This window comes from Myxine glutinosa, chromosome 10 (assembly GCF_964187855.1).
Source record: "Myxine glutinosa chromosome 10, kmMyxGlut1.1, whole genome shotgun sequence".
NCBI lineage: Eukaryota > Metazoa > Chordata > Myxini > Myxiniformes > Myxinidae > Myxine > Myxine glutinosa.
In genome coordinates, this window is record NC_136270.1 from 6018483 (window position 1) to 6038615 (window position 20133).

The following is a 20133-nucleotide window of genomic DNA, read 5'->3' on the forward strand; positions in this document are numbered from 1 at the left end:
CAAATCACCTTTTTGATATTCTCAAAAAGTTCCGTTTGGCAGTATTTGGACAAAATATTACGGCATTTTACGTCATCATGACCAATCAAATCTTAAAATTAGGTCGGTCCAAAACATTATGCCTGCATACTTTTTATTCCCATTACTGCTGCAAAATTTCATTCGGAAAGTCCCAGCCGGCTCCGAGATACAGCTCGGAAATTGATGCAGTTTGGAAATTTGGAGTGTTGAGAGTACAAGAGAAATAAATAAATACATTTTCGAAATGCTGGTTTTTAGTACTCCTGGGGGTCAAATAAACTCTGTGGTACCATTAAAAATTGGGAACGCGAATTGTAGAAACACCAATACTAAACTACAACTCATATAAGAGAATGAACAGAATGGAATAAATTTCCTATCTTTACATACTGGGAATATATATATATATATATATATATATATATATATATATATATATATATATATATATATATATATATATATATATATATATACATACACACACACACACACACACACACACACACACACACACACACACACACACACACACACACAGAGTTGGCTTACTTCTAAAATTTTGTTGTACAAATCAATTGACAAAACAACCATGATTTTTATAGAAGAGAAACATAATGGCATGAGTCAGCACCACACACCTCCCCTCAAGTGCATCCAAGTTAAAGTTTGCTATTAAGTACAGTATTTATTACAGGATCAGAGGAGTTCCTGGACGAGTAACTTCCTGACTTATTTTTACCTCCTCCCCGTAGGATCTCGTTGAGAAGCGACGCAAGCTGCGGGATGACTTCAAAACTTACCGTAAGGATGTGCAAAAATTGTTCAACGAGCAGAAGTCACTGCGCATGGAGCTGCGTGGAGGTGAGGCCTTCTCGAAGGGATGGAGTACATCCAGGCAAATTGTTCACAGAAGTGTGCGTAACAGCTTGTTATTTAAAGACGTTAATAGTTGCCGCCTTCCAGTTCTAGTTATCCTCACATGTTGATTTGTGGGCTCTGCTCCCAGAGATCGGAATTAGAGCGACGGGTACCATTGTGGATGGTCCTGTGTAACTGTTGTCATTTGTTGCCTGTACTGTTAAATATTTTGCATCAGTTCCATGTGCCTCGGGCGAGTGAAGCGTACTTCGAGCTCTCCACGGCATCAAAGTTTAAGTATTTTCCCATTCTTGTCTTTGTCAAATTTCCACTGGTTATTTTACTGTGTACGTGTTATTGTGTGTTTCTAGTTAGTATTGGTTTGTAATTCGTACAAACTTGTGTGTAATTAATCGTTTTCTGGGTCGTACCTCGTGCGCGGCCTGGTAACTTGAGGCTTCCCTCCCCCCGTCGGTGTTTTGTCAATTTAAGTTCTTTCCTTCGCTGTATTACTTGTTTATTTTATTTTATTTTCTCCCCCTCACCTCACCTCCCTAGACAAAGAATTCTATATTGATTCTTTCTCTCCTCCCGGACACGTGCTTGTTCGCTCTCCTCCTCGTCTCGACTTGTGCCCCGCCCCCTGTATCTCGTTTTTCTTCCGCCTCTGCTCCTTCTTTCTCAAATCCACGTTCTCGCTTGGAGACTTTTCCCAGATTGTTTTTCATGGTTCTGTTTGGATATTGTTGGAATATGTTTAAACCGCAGCCGTGATGCTGACGCCGCCCCCCCCGCCCCTCCCCTTCCCCCAGAATTTCCATGTTTTAAACGTTTCCCAGTGTGTACCCTGGTCAGAATAGGTACACCGTATCCCTGCGTGTCGTAAGACGACTAAGAGGGTTGGCGTCAGGAAGGGCATCCGGCCATAAAAACATTGCCTCAAAAAGAGAACCATGACAATTACAACTACATATGGGCAGGGTGCAGCCCGAAGTGGAGATCGGTTTCTGAGGTTTGGGACATGGAATGTAGGGACAGTGACAGGGAGATCAGGAGAAGTGGTGGAAGTATTGGTCAGAAGAAGGGTGGACATATGTTGTGTGCAAGAGACGAGATGGAAGGGAAGTGGTGTGAGAATGGTGAAGGGTAGGCAGGGACACAAATACAAGTTTGTGTGGCAAGGGTGCCCGGAGGGCGTGAATGGTGTTGGTGTCCTGTTTTCTGAGGAGTTTGTAGACAGTGTGGTGGGTGCGACTAGAGTGAGTGATAGGTTGATGATGGTGAAAATGATTATTGGAAAGCTCTTGGTGAACGTCATCTCGGGATATGCTCCGCAGGTTGGTCGAAGCGATGAAGAGAAGGACAAGTTCTGGTGTGCGATAGAGAAGCTGATGGAAAACGTGAAAGATGAGGAAGTTGTTGTGGTGGGAGGAGACCTGAATGGACATGTGGGAAGGAGTATGGATGGTTTTGAGGGAGTTCGTGGGGGTTACGGATATGGTGTGAGAAATGGAGAAGGTGAAAGGATTTTGGAGTTTGCTGATGGAGCTGATTTGTTGATTTGTAATACTCAGTTCCAGAAAGAGGATAATAAGCTTGTTACATACACGTCAGGTGGGTCGACGACAACCGTTGACTACCTGATGGTGCATAGGCGAGATAGGGGGCACCTCCGGGACACAAATGTGATCCCGGGGGAGGAGGCTGTTTCACAGCACCACGTGGTTGTCTGCGACATAAGGGTGAAAGGTGCGAGGAGAGCTCGGCGGGTGAAGTACCAACCGAGAATGAAGGTGTGGAGGTTGAAAGAGGTGACAGTAAGAGAGGCTGAGTAGGGTAGAGGATGATGTGGTTGAGCTTGAAAGTGGTTGGATGTCAATGAAAGCTAGTCTGTTGGGAGCCGTTGGTGAGGTATGTGGATGGACAAAAGGACCACCGAGGCACTCGGAAACATGGTGGTGGGATGATAAAGTTGGAAAGAGGATTGACGAGAAGAGGAAGAAGTTCAAGGAGTGGCAGAAGGCAAAGGGTACGGGAGCAGAAACAGCAGAGCATGAAAGTTATAAGGCAGCCAGGAAGGCTGCAAAGAAAGAGGTAGCAAAGGCGCAGGAGGCATGTCGGAAAATGTTCGGAGAACGCTTGGATTCGGAAGAGGGTCAGAAAGCAGTATTCAGGATTGCAAAGCACATAGCGAAAGAGAGGTGTGATGTGATGGGGGTGAGTTGCTTGAAGGATGAAGTGGGACAAATCGTTGTCGACCCAGATGGAATTAAAGGAAGATGGAAAAGATATATGGAAATGCTGTTGAATACAGAGAATGAATGGGATGGCAACATAGAGAGTAACCCAGTTTTAGGGCCGGCAGAGAAGATAACTGAGAAGGACGTTGAGGAAGTGATAAAAGCAATGAAGAGTAGAAAAGTGGGAGGGCCGACGGGAGTTGTGGGAGATATGTTGGAGGCAGCGGGAAATTGGGGTGTGAAGAGAATGACAGAGATCTGTAATCTGGTGGTGAAAGAAGGCCGCATTCCAGTGGATTGGGAACCGAGTACCCTCGTCCCTCTATACAAGGGGAACGGTGACCCTCTGGACTGTGGCTCGTATCGAGCGATAAAGTTATTGGAACATGGAATGAAGGTATTGGAAAGGGTGTGGGAGAGGAGGATAAGGAAGAAAGTGAAGATCGACGAAATGCAGTTTGGATTTATGCCAGGAAGAGGAACGACAGATGCGCTTTTCATTGTGAGGCAGTTGCAGGAGAAGTACATGGAGAAGAGGAAGAAGTTGTTTTTGGGGTTTGTTGATCTGGAGAAAGCATTCGATAGGGTTCCACGCAAAGTATTGACATGGGCATTGAGGAAGTTAGGAGTGGAGGAATGGTTGATCAGAGTAGTGATGGCAATGTACAAAAGAGCGCGCACAGCTGTAAGGACTAAGGACGGGAACAGTGGTGAGTTTGAGGTGAAGGTGGGAGTGCATCAGGGGTCGGTACTAAGTCCACTACTATTTGTAGCTGTGATGGAGGTGCTGGCTCAGAACGTAAAGGAGGGTTTACCGTGGGAGTTGTTGTATGCAGATGATCTGGTGTTGATTGCGGAAAGTATGGATGGACTGAAGGAAAAGATGAACAAGTGGAAGGAATGTATGGAGACAAAAGGTCTGAAGGTGAATATCGGAAAGACGAAGGTGATGGCAAGTGGTAAAGCATGTGGTGAGGTGGAAAGAACTGGGAAGTGGCCGTGTGCTGTGTGCAGGAAGGGTGTCGGAGTGAACTCCATTCAATGTGCGCTGAGTGGGTTCATCAAAAATGTAGTGGGGTCTGAGAGGGTCATTTACCAGTGTGGCAGCTACATTCAAATGTAAGGTGTGCACAGAGGGAGCTGCAGATGGAGGAAATGTTGAGTTGGATCTTGGAGACGGCACGAAGCTGGAAGGTGTGAAAACATTTTGCGACCTCAGAGACATGCTGAATGGAGAAGGTGGATCAGATTCGGCAACGGTTGCTCGAGTGAGATGTGCATGGAAGATGTTTCGGGAACTGAGTGGCGTGCTGATGAGGAGGAGAGTGTCGCTGAAGGGAAAGGTGTATGCTGCATGTGTGAGCAGTGTTATGATTTATGGGAGTGAGACATGGGTAATGAACGTAGAGCAGCAACAAAGGCTGGAAAGGCGAATGGTGGGGTGGATGTGCGGAGTATCATTGAGAGAGAGTAAGACAAATGATGAATTGCGAAAGATGATGGGAATATTGCCTGTGATTGATGCTGTGAAGAGGAACAGGTTGAGATGGTTTGGTCATGTGTTGAGGAAGGATGAAAGTGACTGGTTGAGAAGAGTGATGGAAATGAATGTAGAAGGAAGTAGAGGATGGGGAAGACCGAGAAAGACTTGGCTAAAGATGGTGGAAGAAGAAATGCGGGCAAGGGGGTTAACAAGGAGAGATGCAGAAAATAGGGCAAAATGGAGAAGATTGTCATGGGGACCGCAAGGCTAACCCCCGCTCTAGCAGGGAAAATGGCCTTAAAATGCATGTTGTTGTTGTTGTTGTAGTTCCATATGCCTTTATTTGTGCAAATGGTGTCGATGGCACATTTGTCTTCTATAACTTGGCCTAACTTACCTTTGTTGACAGAACAGTGCATTGTTTGAATATTTTTAAGGGTAATTGTTTGAATTTGAGATAAATTTAAATGTGGACAAACGTCATTTAAAATTTGATAATAGCTGTAGTTATTTTTTCAATAATAATTTTGCCAAAAATATTCTTCACAAAATGAAAAAATCACCAATCATTTTATTTTAGAAATATGTTGGAATACAATATAGGAATATTTGCCAAATATATTTTTAACCTTGACTCTGGCAACCCTTGACTTGGACTGTTCTGCAACTGGACCCTAAAACATCATCAGCTCACATGCCATAAAAATCTGTTCAGCTGCTCTTGTACTTCCTCTCTCTGCCCTTTTCGCCCTGTTATTTACCCGAGGTCATCTTCCATGTGCTTGGAAATCAGCTAACATCACTGCACTACATAAAAAGGTGCAAAAACGGATCCCCTCAACTACAGACCAATTAGCTTGCTGCCAATCATCAGCAAGTTCATGGAATCCATCATCACAGTTGACAGAAAATATTTCCTTTTCTCCAACAACAAAACAACGATCTCATATCATCAATTCTGATTCAGACCAGGTCACTCTACCTTGGACATGCTGCTTTTACTCACCCAACAATAGATGGAGACCCTCAATATCAGACATTAGATTTGGGCCGTCTCTCTGGATATATCTCGAGCTTTCAAGGCTCTACTCCCGATCTAGCTCCCGCCTTACTCTCCAAACTGCCTTTGGAATTCAAAGCCAACGTGTGGCACTCAATGGAATCCTTTCATCTCCTCTCCCTGTCGAGGCTGGAGTACCCCCAAAGCAGTGTTCTCGGCCCAGCCCTATTCTTAATCTTCATCAATGATCTCACTGACTCTGGAAAATCCTCTTCATCTCTTTGCTGATGACTCCACCGTCTGTCGTGACTTTCCTCATCCTTCGAACAGACAGGCAGCAGCGTCTTCCCTCTCCTCAATGTGTCAATCCTGAGAAATCCCTACACACCCACTCTCTCTCTCTACGAAAGAACCAGATTTTGTTGAAGTACAAATCAACTTTTAGCTCATAAGGAAAAACATAAAATTAAATTGGTACAAGACTATATTTACTCACACCTCGGGCATCGGCCGGCTCGTGAATTTTGTGATAATCGTGCTGTGTATACAATATGAAGCTCTGCCAAATTTGGTGATTCTAGCTGTTTAGATTGTCAAGGTATTCTGTCGACAAACAGACCTACACAGTGACGTGTTGATCGAAATACTCATGTGCCATGCAAAGACAGGAAGCACATCAAAAGAGTACACGTGCACAACTTTCATAGAGAGGCAACTTTCACAGGTCATGCAATCTCTATTCAAATCAATGGCAATCAGGTTCCTATCTTGAAGTCGGACCTTGAAATCATAGTAAACATTAATCCTAAAAACAAAAATTAGAATACTGCATTATATAAATTAAAACTGGATATCTGCAATCACAAAGCAAACCCTTCCATCTACTTTCTCAACAACCGTCTGAGGTTCAGTCACTCAAACTCTTGGGTCTCACTCTCAGCAATGATCTCTCTTGGGCAAGACCCATTTCAATGGCCTCCAAAGCCAGACGCCGATTGGGCATCCATCCTCCATCGTGCAAAGTCCTTTCTTTGGTCAGTTGAGCTCCTACCCTCCTACAAGGCCTTCATCCACGGCTTGATGGAGTACTGCTTTCCCCTATGGGCTGGCTCCCCTGCCTCGAATCTTGCTCAGCTTGACACCGTGGAAACAAAGGCTTTCAATATCATTGAAATCTCTCGCAATGAAGCTGAGTAAATGGGCCTATCACTTTGCCATTGCCGACAGATTGGTGGTCTCTTTCCTTTACCGCATCATTTATGGTCGTGCCTGGCGTTGGCTTAGCGGCTAGGGTGCCAGCTTAGGATTCCTAGGATCCTGGGTTCGAATCCCGGTCGATCACTGAATTAACGCCAGGGGGGTTGACTCAGCCTGTCATCCTTCCAAGGTCGGCTAATTGAGTACCAGTTCACTGGTAATTCCCTGTTTGTCGTAAAAAGGCGACAAACAGGGTTGGCGGCAGGAAGGGCATCCGGCCGTAAAACATTGCTTCAAAAAGGGGACCAAAAAACAACAACAACCACGGTGCCCGAAAAAGGCCAACCCCCGCTTGTGGGGAAAAATGGCCTCTAAAGGTGTTTTTTTTTTGTTTTTTTTAACACTCTGCCATCTCCATGCCCTGTCCCTCCGAAGTATCTGCAGGATGCACACGGTCCACCAACCACCCCCTCCTATTGATCCAGAAACTGTGTAAATCCAGAACCACTGCTCACATCTATTTATTCCATCCTCTCTATTCCCACTTGTAGAATCACCTTCCACACTCTCTTCAATCTCAGTCTTCCCTCCCGGTCTTCAAGACAGCTGTTCACCCCAATCTTCAGTTATCCCCCATCCAAACCCATGATATTTTCTACACCCGTAAACCCCCCTGCCCCCACCCTCTTCGACCAAAAAAGTTTGCTTTTGCTAATCTTGACCACCTCTTGCTTTCTCTCCTAACCCTCATCGTTACCTGCATCCCTTGTCTGTCCGTCTTCCTTCTCCTTCCACCCTGCTCTTGGCATTTCCCCTTTCTCTTGATGTTCCCTTCGTTATGTTGTGTCCTGATCTGTTCTGTGTCCCTTGCTCTTCCACGAGTCGACATGTATTTTTTTTTTAAATCTGTTTAATTTGTATTTTCTCAATCAATTTTCTTGTTGTGCTGGTTTGTGCATGTTTCTTTGATTGGAAAACCGTTACTATGAGCTGCAAGTATATGCTGCATTTCTGCTCCAACTGACTATCACGTTGACTATCGTGGAGCGGCTTGCATGCCTCGATGGCCCAATGAGCTATAATGGATAGGTCTAACCAAACCAGGCAGGTCAGAAGGTAGGGGAAAAACAACGTATAGTCAAAACGTTGAGGAATAAACCTCAATACTAAAAATCTTGATGTCGGCTTCAGGGCCTCAGTAGTTGAAATGGCAAAGCAGAACGACTTGTTACCCGGCATTTAAACAATGAAAATCATAAATTCTGACAAAAAGAATACTGCGAACTCTTGTAGAACTTGCGACCACATGAATATAATTAGCAACCAAAAGACACTGTGACACTGTGACAGTGTCCGATCAAGATCATCCGATGATGATGATGATGCAAGTGTATAGTTGGAGGCTGGATGTTTATTAGGGCAGGTATGACATCACATCTGGACAGTGGGAATCCATAGATCTATAAGGATGTGAACACAAGCACAGAGTCTACATCCCATGATGGAGAATGTAATAAAATTACTTGGTAACAATGTTGGTAAAAGAAAGTAATAAGGTCACTTCCCATTTTGCAAATCAAATCAAACTTAACCTTAACTTGCACCAATGAGATAGGATAGTCCAAGAAATGGCAAAAAAGGATATAACAAGGCAAACGTTAAAAAAAAAAATCATTCTGAAACAACAACAACAACAACATGAAAGGCCTATTGAAAACACAGTTGGTACAAAGGACTGCACTTGAATCGCTGACGGTCACATTAATGTGCATGCTAGATTTTATGTTTGAAGGAATATGGATGCTTATGCAATGCTTCTTCAAAATGGCAGCATTTTAGAAAACTTGTTGCTTCCCCTTACAACGTCACTCCTATCTCACCACCAATCCCCCCTCTCCCCCTTTCTCTTCCCAGCAACCACATCCTTCCATGACATCCTCTTTGTCCAAAATGCCCTTTCATTATGTACATGACCCATTCTTGTTAATTATTTTTCATGTAATGACCCTTATTTTGCCATTGTGTAAACTTAGGATTAGACACCGATGAACTTGACAGCAACACCGATGACTGGGTAGAGGAAATTGTGGAGTTTTTTGTCAGCGAGGAGACTGAGGAAGTGATTGAGGAGTAATCCACCATTTCAAGCAATCCACTATTGCCATAGGTAAGAACACCACATTTACAGACTGTCGGTTAAATGTTTTCCCGAATATAAACATCTTGCCATTTACAAGTTTACAGCATTCATTTTCTGCCTTTATCATTGTACCAACTTGCCATTGTCTTTATCATTGCTCTGGTTTTAAAGGTAGCTAATCTTCTTCTTTTTTAAAATTCACCTCGTCACCTTCCTTATAGGTTCAGCGTTGTGTCGGAAGGTTTCTGAAGCAGCCCTTTGGAAAGAGAAAGCAGTTAGTGGTTTGGCCAGTGGGACAGCATCAACAACGGAGCCATTCGTGAATATCTGACATTGGACAAATTGTCCATTAAAATGCAAGGCTTAAGATTTGTGCCTTCTATGCGCACACTTTGTAAACAACTCAATTCTCTCTACCCACCTCCCTTCCGGTTGAATGAAACAGTTTGCTTTCCTTTCTTATTGCTTTCAGAAATAAAGTGGCTAATGAACCAAAAAAAAACCCCGCCCCTTTGTATTAGTTGTTTTCTGAAATCTAAAATCTGCTGCCAATGGGTGTTTGTGATACATGGAAAAATTCCTGTGATACGAGGAAGAACTCCTGTGATACGTGGAAGAACTCCTGTGATACGAGGAAGAACTCCTGTGATACGTGGAAGAACTCCTGTGATACGTGGAAGAACTCCTGTGATACGTGGAATAACTCCTGTGATACGTGGAAGAACTCCTGTGATACGAGGAAGAACTCCTGTGATACGAGGAAGAACTCCTGTGATACGAGGAAGAACTCCTGTGATACGAGGAAGAACTCCTGTGATACGAGGAAGAACTCCTGTGATACGAGGAAGAACTCCTGTGATACGTGGAAGAACTCCTGTGATACGTGGAAGAACTCCTGTGATACGTGGAAGAACTCCTGTGATACGTGGAAGAAGGCAAATTTTACAAAATGTATTTTCGGTCCAACTGGTACTGAATACCAACATAATTGCTGAATTATTTTTCTGCATTATGACGATTGCTTGATTCTCATGGAGGAACTTTATATGAATGCCATTTTTTTGTATACAGACACTTGTCTCCCGATGGAGGGCGGTCATAGTCAGGCTGCATTAGTATAGGTGATAACAAGGGTCTTGGAGTTCTAAAGTGTCTATAAGGTATTAAGGGGTCCAAAATGTCAAAAGGGTCTTAAAAGGATTGTCCCCTCTTTGCCCCCACCCCAACTCTCTATCCTCCCCTCACCCTTTCTTCAAAACAAAGAGGGCATTAATGGCATTGAGGTTAAAATTAAATTAACAGGTTAAAATAAATAACGAGGAAACATCGATGATGGAATCTCACAATATGTAATGGACATACAAATATAGATTACATTTTGAGTTGATTAGCAAATTATCTCACTACCTGGATGGAAATGTTTAAAATGACTCCATTAGTTTTTGTGCATGGACATCATGCAGAGCTTCAAAATGACATGTTGAGCCCATCTCGGAGGAGTTGAGGAAAAAAACAAAAATTGTCAAGGGACCCACACACTGATGGAAGGACCGACTGACTGGACACCGTTGTGGCTTTAACAACTCTTCCCGACTTTGTCGTTGACAAACTCTTGACATCTGGGTGATGTTTGACTGTTTCCTGATAACCAAATTACTTGTTGACAGTTTGAAAATTTAAACCCGACTATTGCAGATTTTTTCCCACTCCGACATTCATTTACATACAATACTAATGTATGTAATGTATTAAATTATCACCCAACACCCATGTAACCATAGCATTGAGAAATTGAAGTTATCCTTGTGGACTGATTGAGCGGAAAAATAAAGCCCAACAATTAAAATGAAAGAAAATAGTCAGTGGCATACCAATAAGGATGGGCAACACTCCTGTAGATGTCATGTCACCCATTCTGTACCCAGCTAAATGTGAAGATGACAACACAATTCCTCTGTCATGTCTGCTGTGTTAAGGAACTTTATTGGCATGCCTGCCTAGACTATTCCATGGGTCAAAGCCAATATTTCTCATATCCTTGACCCTCAGCTGATTTTACCATGAAATTGTGGTTAGCAAGACATGGAAAAGGATACAAGAGGATAGGGTGTGGGTTTGGTGCGTTTTCTGTGGACAATTGACTTGTCAATGCAAGGCAAGCCTCCTGAAGGCCGGGACTCTCTCTGACTCGGCCGCTCAAGAGCTGTCACCAAAACGACAAAATACACTCATCTGAAGCTGAAAATGTCAGTGATACACAAGAGGGGAATGGGGAGAGAGACGGAAGAAGGGTGGGAGGATGGGGAGAGAGACAGAGGGGTGGGAGGATGGGGAAAGACAGAGAGGGGTGTGGAAGAAAGAGAGAGAGAGTGGTGGGGGAGAAATATTGCCAAGGCATGTTTCATTCAATAGGTCAAAACAAAATGGCGGCTTAAGAAACCAGCAGTCACATTGGTGCACCAAGATGGTGCACTGCCATTTTGGTAAGGCTTATTTTTAGTTATGAGCACTCTGTTAATCATCTTCAAAAATAGTGTTTTAACACACAAACACCCAGTTTTCATTCATGCACTCCCTTGGAGTTTGAGAAGTATGCATACAAAGTTTTGGGTCACTAGGTTTCATGGTTTTGGAGTTATGGAGATGGACTGATGGACACACTTACTATGATAGATACGCAAAATACCCTACCACCCATGCCTATAGAAAACTGACTTTTTGGAATGCCGGCAGCATTTTCCATCTATTCATCATCTAACTTCGATTTTAAAAATAATATCCATGTGCTGCTATGTTGAAGGTTTTGTGTCATTCACAAGTGGTTGCGGATAAAATGAATTTAAAGGTGAAAAAGTTAGGGTGGAAGAAAAAAAAAGTGAGGGCCTCAGCCAACATTCCACAACAGGGTCATGGATGGTTGTGGATGCCGATTATTAGTTTATATATTTTTATGTCTTTCTAAATTTTAGATTCAACTGAGGTGCTATGTTCAATTTTGCAGACATTTTTGTATTAATTTTGTTTTCCTTTGCCCCATGCATGAAGGATGAATTTAAAGGAGGACGATCTCCTCCTTTTGATTTATGCCTTTTGGTGTGCTGTTGTGAACTGGCTCTGAAATCCCATCGATTTAATAGTGATCACCTTTTGATATTCACCTTTAAAAGGTGTTAACTGTTGGCTTATCCAAGGTGACTTTTCTCAATCACCCCATTTTTTTTATTCTTATGAAATGTTTTTTCCTGGATCTGCAGGTAATAGTAATGAGGAGTGTATAATCATGGCGTCATAGTTTACCTGCTTAAGAAAAACAAGAGCAGCATGCTTCACAATAGCATCCAGCTTTGTAAAAGGTCCCTTGGTGATCAGCTCGATGAGCCTTTGGGCCAAGCTGTCAGTGACAAGCTTCAGGCCACCAGCATGCTTTAGCATCTAATGGTAGACAACATGCAGCAGCACATCACAAACCTACTTATTATTTCCTCTGATTAAATGGTAGCGATACATAAAAACGATAAACTGTCCTCCCATGTCACTCCCTGATCCTTTACCGTGGCTGTGATGAGCAGTGACGTGGGGCAGAGGGATTCGTCGTCATCTTCTGGGGAGAGGGTCAGAAGCAGTATGTGGTTCCAGGGCTGGGCGAGTAGATGGCTGACTGTCCAGGTCAAAATATTTATTTTTAAGAACTCTACTTTTCAAGATTCCTTTGATCAACATCTCAAAGTCCCAGTGAGGTTTAATCAAAGTTTTGAGCACAAACGGTGGTGAGGTGTGTGACATGTGCTAATTATGAGGCCTTGGGTACTTAAGGTGACCAAAATTAGCCCATTAAACTTCTGAGCACATCGTTCATTTATGCTCCCATCATGTTGCCCACTGTTTCCTCAAACAAAAGCTACAACTTAATGGTAATTTTGGGACCTAATCTTACTTTTGGGACCTAATCCTAATCCAGCGAATCCGGAATTCACCAAATGTCCATCTGTCTGTCTGTTCGAAGGTACCGCAAAAACGGCTGAACCGATCGCAACGATATTTTGGGTGGGTAATCCTAGGACCTCCTGGAGTAAAATAGGCTATATTGTTTTTCCAAATTTTCCAGTTTTTCCAAACATGATGGAATAATATTTACCGATATGAACAGTGATGTGGCTTTTATTGAAATTCTAAAGATACTGTTTAGATTTTGATGAGAATTACGAACCTGCAGCGAATCCGGAAGTGTACAGATGACGGCAATGCACGGGTTTGATAATATCCCAATACAACCGTCATTCAGTCGTAATGTTAAATCGTTAAACGTTAATCTTATCAATCTTATGAAATGTTAAATTATCAATTGATGACTGGAATTGAGTGAATACAATTACAATTTTGAATTCGTAATTGTGTTCACCCAACCGTACGGAACTTCACATCAGGATTTAAATATTTGTTTATGTCCTGAATGTTGTTAAAAGTTTATTTTTTATATTAATGTTATTTAATTTGTTATTGGAGTTTTGCTGTTTGGAATGAAAAAAGAGATATCGAGTTCAAGTGAATGACGAAATGTCGTGATGGTTTCTACTTTCTAAACGTGATATATTATTCGCAGATTCGCCATTGACTGGGAATGGAACCAACGTACCCGTTTGTTTGTGAACGGTACGATTTTCGTGGAAGTCCTTCACGAACTTGCTGTCCATGTCTGACGTGCGACTGAAGGTGCTACAGGAATGTGGAATTTATTGGTTTCATGCTTTCGCATTTGCCATTTCTGCATTGTCTGTTTGCTTCTGGCCTGGGCTCCCACCTGTCCGTAGCACGGGTATCTCACTAGTGCACTTAATTCAGAAAGGTACTGATGAAGCTTCAGTAAAGGCCGTTAAACTTTTGAGCACAGAGCTACTTTAAACAAAGGCCACTGCTTAAGTATCTTAGTCCCATAATTATAATTTTTAAGTTGAAGAAAGGTGAAGTATATATATATTTATTTATCAACAATTCAGCATGGAAGTGAAGATGGTCCTCGAGGAAATTTTGATTGCAGTTCATTTTCCTTTGCCCAGTTTTTGTATCCTGGCCCAGGGGCCCTAACTGGTACACTGAATTATGGCCATTCCTGACTCCCATGGCACCTTTCGACATCACACAAACCTCAAACCTTTTGTACTCAAAAGTTTGATGAAAACTCGCCGGGCTCTCGGACTATAAGGCGATTGCATTATTCATATAATTTGCTTTGTGAATGAAAATACAAAATACTGGCATCATATTGCTTTACTATTACACATGCAACATTAACAGTTCAAATGCACATTGAACTACAAGACAAACCTGTACTACCTCTATTTACAGAGCGTCGGTGCTGCCAAAGCGGTTTCTTTCCAAGGGTTATATTGGGTGGTTTGCTATTGCCTTCCCAGCACTGTTTGGCCGTGCTCTATTCTCTTAAATGCTGAGCATCAAGCAAGGAAGCAGCACGTAACATTAAAAAAGTCTTTGGTATGACCCGGTCCAGGTTTGAACCAGTGAGGTCCCCCGACTCAGCACGGATGCTCTCACATATACGCCACAGAGTCTGGTTATATTGAACGACAAAGGTAAAAAAAAAAAAAAAAATAACCCTGAACTATACAGAACTATAAAATAAAAACCCTAAAACGATAATCATTCAACGATAAATGTTAAACTCATATTTAAGCTTTCCTGTGCATCTCCAGAATGAATTTTATTAACGTGAAAGACAAACCTTCAATGAAGCAAGATCCTAAAGTATTCTATAATCTCAAGCGTGCAAATGTGTAAAAGCATATTTTTCCCTCATCTTTCAGACCAAAGAGCTTGAAATGCTACTATTATTTTACAATTGGTCACTGGCTTTGACACCAATATAAATTTATATTATGGACCCTGGGCATCAGCAAAGCTACATATACAGTGGCTTGCAAAAAGTATTCACCACCTATCAATAATGCCACATTTAGGTGAATTACGAATTATGTGGAAATATTTTTTCCAAATTACTTTTTATTTATAATTGAAGAGATCAAGTTGAAGGAGGTTACATGTCAGGAATACCTGCAAAAAACATGTACAAATCAAAATGAACTTGTTGCAAAATTATTCAGCCCCTTAGGTCAGTACTTGCTGGAAGCACCTTTTGGAGCAATTGTTTTTTATGTTGTGTTTTTTCTGCTATGAGTGTTTTTTGGTTTGGTCTCTACCAGCTTTGCACAGTGAGATGGTGAAATATTTTGCCCATTCTTTATGTGAAAATTGCTCTAGTTCTGCCAAGTTCGATGGTGATCATGGATGGACTGCAATCTTGAAGTCTTGCCATAAATGTTCAATTGGGTTCATCAGGACTTTGAGTGGGCCACTCAAGAACATTTATTTTCTTCTTATTCAGCCACTCCAGTGTAGCATTAGCTTTGTACTTCGGATCAATGGCCTGTTGAAATGTGAATCTCGTACCTAGTTTCAGATTCATGGCTAATTCAAGCAGGTTTTCATCAATGATTCTCCTGTACTTTGCACCGTCCATTATCCCTTCTATCCTGACAAGCTTGCTAATCCCTGCTGATAAAAAGCAGCACCATAACATAATGATGCCACCACCATGCTTTGCAGTCGGGATGGTGGTGAATGGGTGATGTGCAGTGTTAGGCTTGTGCCAGATGTAACGCTTTGAATTTAGACCAAAAAATTCAATGTTTGGCTCATCTGACCACAAAGCTTTTCTCCACATGCCTGCAGTATCATCAATATGCTTTTTGGCAAACTCCATAGATCTTTTAGATGCGTCTTTTTTCAGTAATGGCTTCTTTCTTGGCACCTGTCCATAGACGCCATCTTTGTGAAGGGAACGGGCTATTTGTTGATTGATGAGCACTGATGACCCCCATCTGGAACATACAGCCTTGCAGATCTTTCAAAGTCATTCTTGGATTTACATTGACATCCAATACCAGTTTCCTGCTTGCTGGGCTACTGAGTTTGGATGGGAAACCTGATCTGGGTAAGAGTCTGGGTGGAATGATACATCTTCACTTCTTAATTATGGATTTCATTGAACTCAAAGGCATAATGAGTGATTTTGAAATCTTCTTATAACCCTCTCCTGAATGGTGCTTCTCCACCACTTTATGTCTGACTTCTTTGGAAAGCTCTTTGGTCTTCATGTTTTCCTTATTGGTTGATCATTTGAGTTGCACCTTAAAATGCCTTAGATAGGTCTGGGAGCTTAATGTTTAAGTTAAACCACTGATTACATACAGGTAATCATACATACACAGGAAAACGAAGCAGAAACAAATACAGCCCCAATGATCACAAAGAAGACAAAGGTAAATTACAAAAATATATATTCAGCAGATATACTCCGACAAATGGGAGAATGACAAAAGAGCAGGAAGATTCAAAAAAGAGCTTGACAGAACAGGGATCGACAAGGAAGGCTCATTGGAATGGCTAAGAGGTCAAATTAATTGGTATAGAGAACGAGTCATCATCAATGCCCAAGACCAAGGATACTACACTCATGCCTTTAACCCTTTGAGTACGGGATTTTTTTGGGGATAAAAATACCCCCGGTATGGGATTAATTTGGCATTTTGGTACGGGAATGCAACCATGTCCGTACACAAAACTTTTTCGCGGGTTGCGGCACTGGACGTCATCCGTACTCAAAGGGTTAAGAAAATGGTGGGATTCAGTGAATCGTCCAAATGCAGGTTTTGTGGTGTAGAAACAGAAAGTACCAGTCGCCTCCTTTCGGGATGTAAAAAACTCATGACCGAACAGTTGTGCACAGAAAGACATGACAGCGTTTGTAGAGTAATCCACTTGCACATCTGTAAACATTTCAACATTCCTGCGCCAGAATAATCATGGAAACAAAAACCAAATCCGATCCTTGAAAATGAACAAATAGTGCTCACGCATGACAAGATGATCCCATCAAGTGTAGACATTGCAGGCAGAGAGCATTGCGTCCGGACATCGTGCTCAAACACAAAAAGGAAATTTGAGCATTGTTGATTGAGGTTTCAGTTCCCAATGACTGGACTAAATGCTTCAGGAACCAGGAAAATGGATCAAATACCAGGAAGCTGAAAAATGAGGTCAAGAGGACTTGGAAATTAAAGAAAGCTGAAATTGTACCAGTGCTAGTCGGAGCAACAGGGATGATCAAGAAAACCCTAACTGTGCATTTAAAAAAAGCATTCTGGGGAATATCACTACAAACAAACTGCAAGTGGAGGCTGTCAGGGTAGAGATACCAAAAAGGAGGTGGAGATTGAGAACTTCCTCCTCCCTCCGAAAACCCACATATGGAGATAACAACCAATATGTGAAACCTATTACCCTTATTTTGTAACCTTTGAATGAATGAATGATCGTTTTAAGGCCATTTTCCATGCTAGAGCGGGGGTTAGCCTTGCGGGCCCCATGACAATCATGGTTCCCTGTTTGAGGCAATGTTTTTTACGGCCGGATGCCCTTCCTGACGCCAACCCTTAGTCGCCTCTCACGATGCGCAGGGATACGGTGTACCTATTCTAAATCGGGGTACACACTGGGATCATTCATCCCAGCAAGCTGGTACTCAATTTGCCAACATCAGGATGACAGGCTGAGTCAACCCCCTGACGTTAATTCAACGATTTACCAGGATTCGAACTCAGGATCCTCGGATCCCAAGCCGGCACCCTAACCGCTAAGCCAACACCAGGCTTTATTTTGTAACCTTTCAAACAAAATAATTTGCTCCTTAAGTGATTTACTGTTAATCAGGCAAAGGGCTTGAATACTTATGCAACTGAGCATCATCTGATATTTCTGCCCAGTTTGGCGGTATCAATTTAGTTGCTTGACAACCCGACAGGCTGTGGACTTATCCGCAGCAAGGTGGCTTGCAGGACCGGAGTTCGGGAAGAATCGGAGAAGTCCCCCCCTCGTTGTGAACCCCGAACCTCAAGTCCATAACAATTATTTTGCAGGCCACTGTATCAAACAAACAGTTTCAAAAGGAGCCACTCACCCCCAAATTAGAGCATTTAGATTGCATCAGATGTGGCAATAAATATGAATTGTTGCTCCCAGCTTGCCGGCTTGAAGACAGAAGACGCCATTTGCATTTTTGCCTCCTTCATCCTAACCCCATTTAAAATCCCGTGTGGGCACATGCAACTTACTAGTAACATTCAAAGAGTCCAAGCTATTCCTGACGAGTTCATTTTATAAGACCAATGAAGCAGTATACCAAATTAAATGCTCTATATCTCAAGAATGCAACAGACTAGCAGAATAACAGTGTACGGAATTTGTACTATGAATTACAACTTTTTTATTCTAATTACAGTGAAATGAAAAAAACCTAAATAAACAAGCTGCACCTTTGTTTCCTATTTTACTGAGTATATCTCCCGTGATGAAGCTACCTCCGAGGGCCTTTCACTTACTCACCGCAGGCAGGTTGGTGGTCTTTCTGTCTTCTACCGACTCCTCTCCGGCCTTGCTCCTTCAGCTCTCTCTGGGCTCTGTCCCCCAAATATTCCTACAGGTCACACAAGATCTGCCAGCAACCCTCTTATGGTTAAACTGCCAAAATCTAGGCTCTCTGCTCACCTTCACTCTTTCATTCCTCTTTTCTCCCGCCTCTGGAACAAACTCCCCCACTCTCTTCAATCCCACTCCTCCCTCCAGGTCTTTAAAACAGCTGTTCACCACCATCTCTTATCTTTCCCCATCCAAAACCTTGATCTTTTCTACCTCCGCTAATTCACCCCAAATCCTCTTTTTTGAAATACCAACTTCTTTCCTGGAAGTCCTTGGTGTCTTTGTGTTTATACCCCCCCCCCCCCCCCCCCCCCAAGCCCTCTCCCTCCCACACATTCCCGATGTCCCTCACAAATGTTGTGTTTATGTGCTTCCCCATCTCTCCCCATCTTGTCTACCGCTCCCCATTTTATACACTTTGGTTGTTTGTCTGTTTGATTTGTTTGTGTGATAAATGTTAGCTCTTTCACGAGCCTCGATTTATGTACACAAAAAAATTAATAAATCATCAATTAAGTGCAGACGCTCAAACAATTACGCCACTGAGTCTGGTTACCTCAAAACAACAGCATAACTCGATAAAATTAATCTTGGTGTGGCTAATGATGGTGCTGGGATGATTACATCGGTGAAATGTCATTAGACAGTGAATGTGACTGACCAATCAATTCAACTTTTTTCGGTTGGTAAAGTTTATAGTCTGACTGGAGGTAAATGGGAATAAAAACGCACTACTCAAAAAATGGTTTCCCCTTTCACATAGTACCTGTGGACAGACACATGAAAGCGAAGGCTTCAAGCCAACTCTGGTTATCAACTCACCGACCATGGCACTCCGGGCACTTGCAAAGTCCAACAGCGCCGAGTAGCATGTGGCTGCAGCCAAGCCCAGAATCCCTCTCCGCTACGAGGCAAAGAATGCAAGAACAGCCGAGTAACATTACATCTAGCATACATAACCAAGAGCTGTTTGAAAAAGTATAGGCGTCAAACTCAGGTTTTGGCAAATCAAATTAATGTAATGAAGCTTTGCAATACTTGGTGCAGTGGTTACAAATTACATTCGCAAAGATAAAAAGTATATATTTTCACCTGAAAATGCAAATAAAGTTCCCCTTTTTATTTAGTGGATCAAAACTTATGGTAGAATGAAAGACAAGTTATCGCACAGCAGACTATAAAAACAACTTTCATGCATAAAAGGAACAGACATCATGAGACAAGAAAGACCACGCTGTGGTCACAACCTGGAACGCAGAAAAATAATAATGACCCCCAATGCATGAATATCACAATATCAACCAATGGGTCGACATTACAAAAATCGGCCCCAACAACAACAACGCGGAGCTCTTGTAAAAATATAGCTTGGTGAATAAGGTTGGAGAAAAGGTGTTGGTCAGTGGACACCTTCAAGATGTGTTGGCAAAAGCATGACGGTAAGAGTTTATAACCCATGAAGAAGGGTATAGAAAGGGACAACAATGATAGGCAGACAGGCTGTAGATTGCTAAATATGAATGTGTTCAACCTGAAGAAGCTGCAGCAGGTCAGTGTGGAGAGAGAAGGATGGACAGCATATGAAAAAGGTTGGTTGTCTGTCTCACAACCTGCCTATGGTGGGCCAATAGTTGGTCATGCA

At 42.4% G+C, this 20133-nt stretch overlaps 2 protein-coding genes across 6 annotated transcripts in view; one reads left to right on the forward strand and one right to left on the reverse strand.

The window, feature by feature from the left end:
• EIF3B (eukaryotic translation initiation factor 3 subunit B) overlaps positions 1 to 9449 on the forward strand; it is an 88319-nt gene extending 78870 nt beyond the window's left edge. Inside the window, exons 17-19 of the mRNA XM_068104154.2 lie at positions 777 to 885; positions 8836 to 8969; positions 9164 to 9449. Coding sequence (XP_067960255.1) covers positions 777 to 885; positions 8836 to 8936 — 210 coding nt within the window. The 3' untranslated portion in view covers positions 8937 to 8969; positions 9164 to 9449. The remainder of the gene's footprint in view (positions 1 to 776; positions 886 to 8835; positions 8970 to 9163) is intronic.
• A 484-nt stretch (positions 9450 to 9933) lies between these two features.
• Positions 9934 to 20133, reverse strand: part of MEI1 (meiotic double-stranded break formation protein 1) — a 151805-nt gene continuing 141605 nt past the window's right edge. For 2 of the 5 annotated variants that reach the window (XM_068127124.2, XM_068127123.2), the window contains exons 28-32: positions 19314 to 19395; positions 12494 to 12600; positions 12240 to 12374; positions 11039 to 11145; positions 9934 to 10905 (exon numbers count right to left, since the gene is read on the reverse strand). In XM_068127124.2, coding sequence (XP_067983225.2) covers positions 10740 to 10905; positions 11039 to 11145; positions 12240 to 12374; positions 12494 to 12600; positions 19314 to 19395 — 597 coding nt within the window. In that variant the 3' untranslated portion in view covers positions 9934 to 10739. Of the gene's footprint in view, positions 11146 to 12239; positions 12375 to 12493; positions 12601 to 18398; positions 18473 to 19313; positions 19396 to 20133 lie in introns of all 5 variants that reach the window. The other 3 variants (XR_013624660.1, XM_078785284.1, XM_068127125.2) reach the window with 3 other exon arrangements.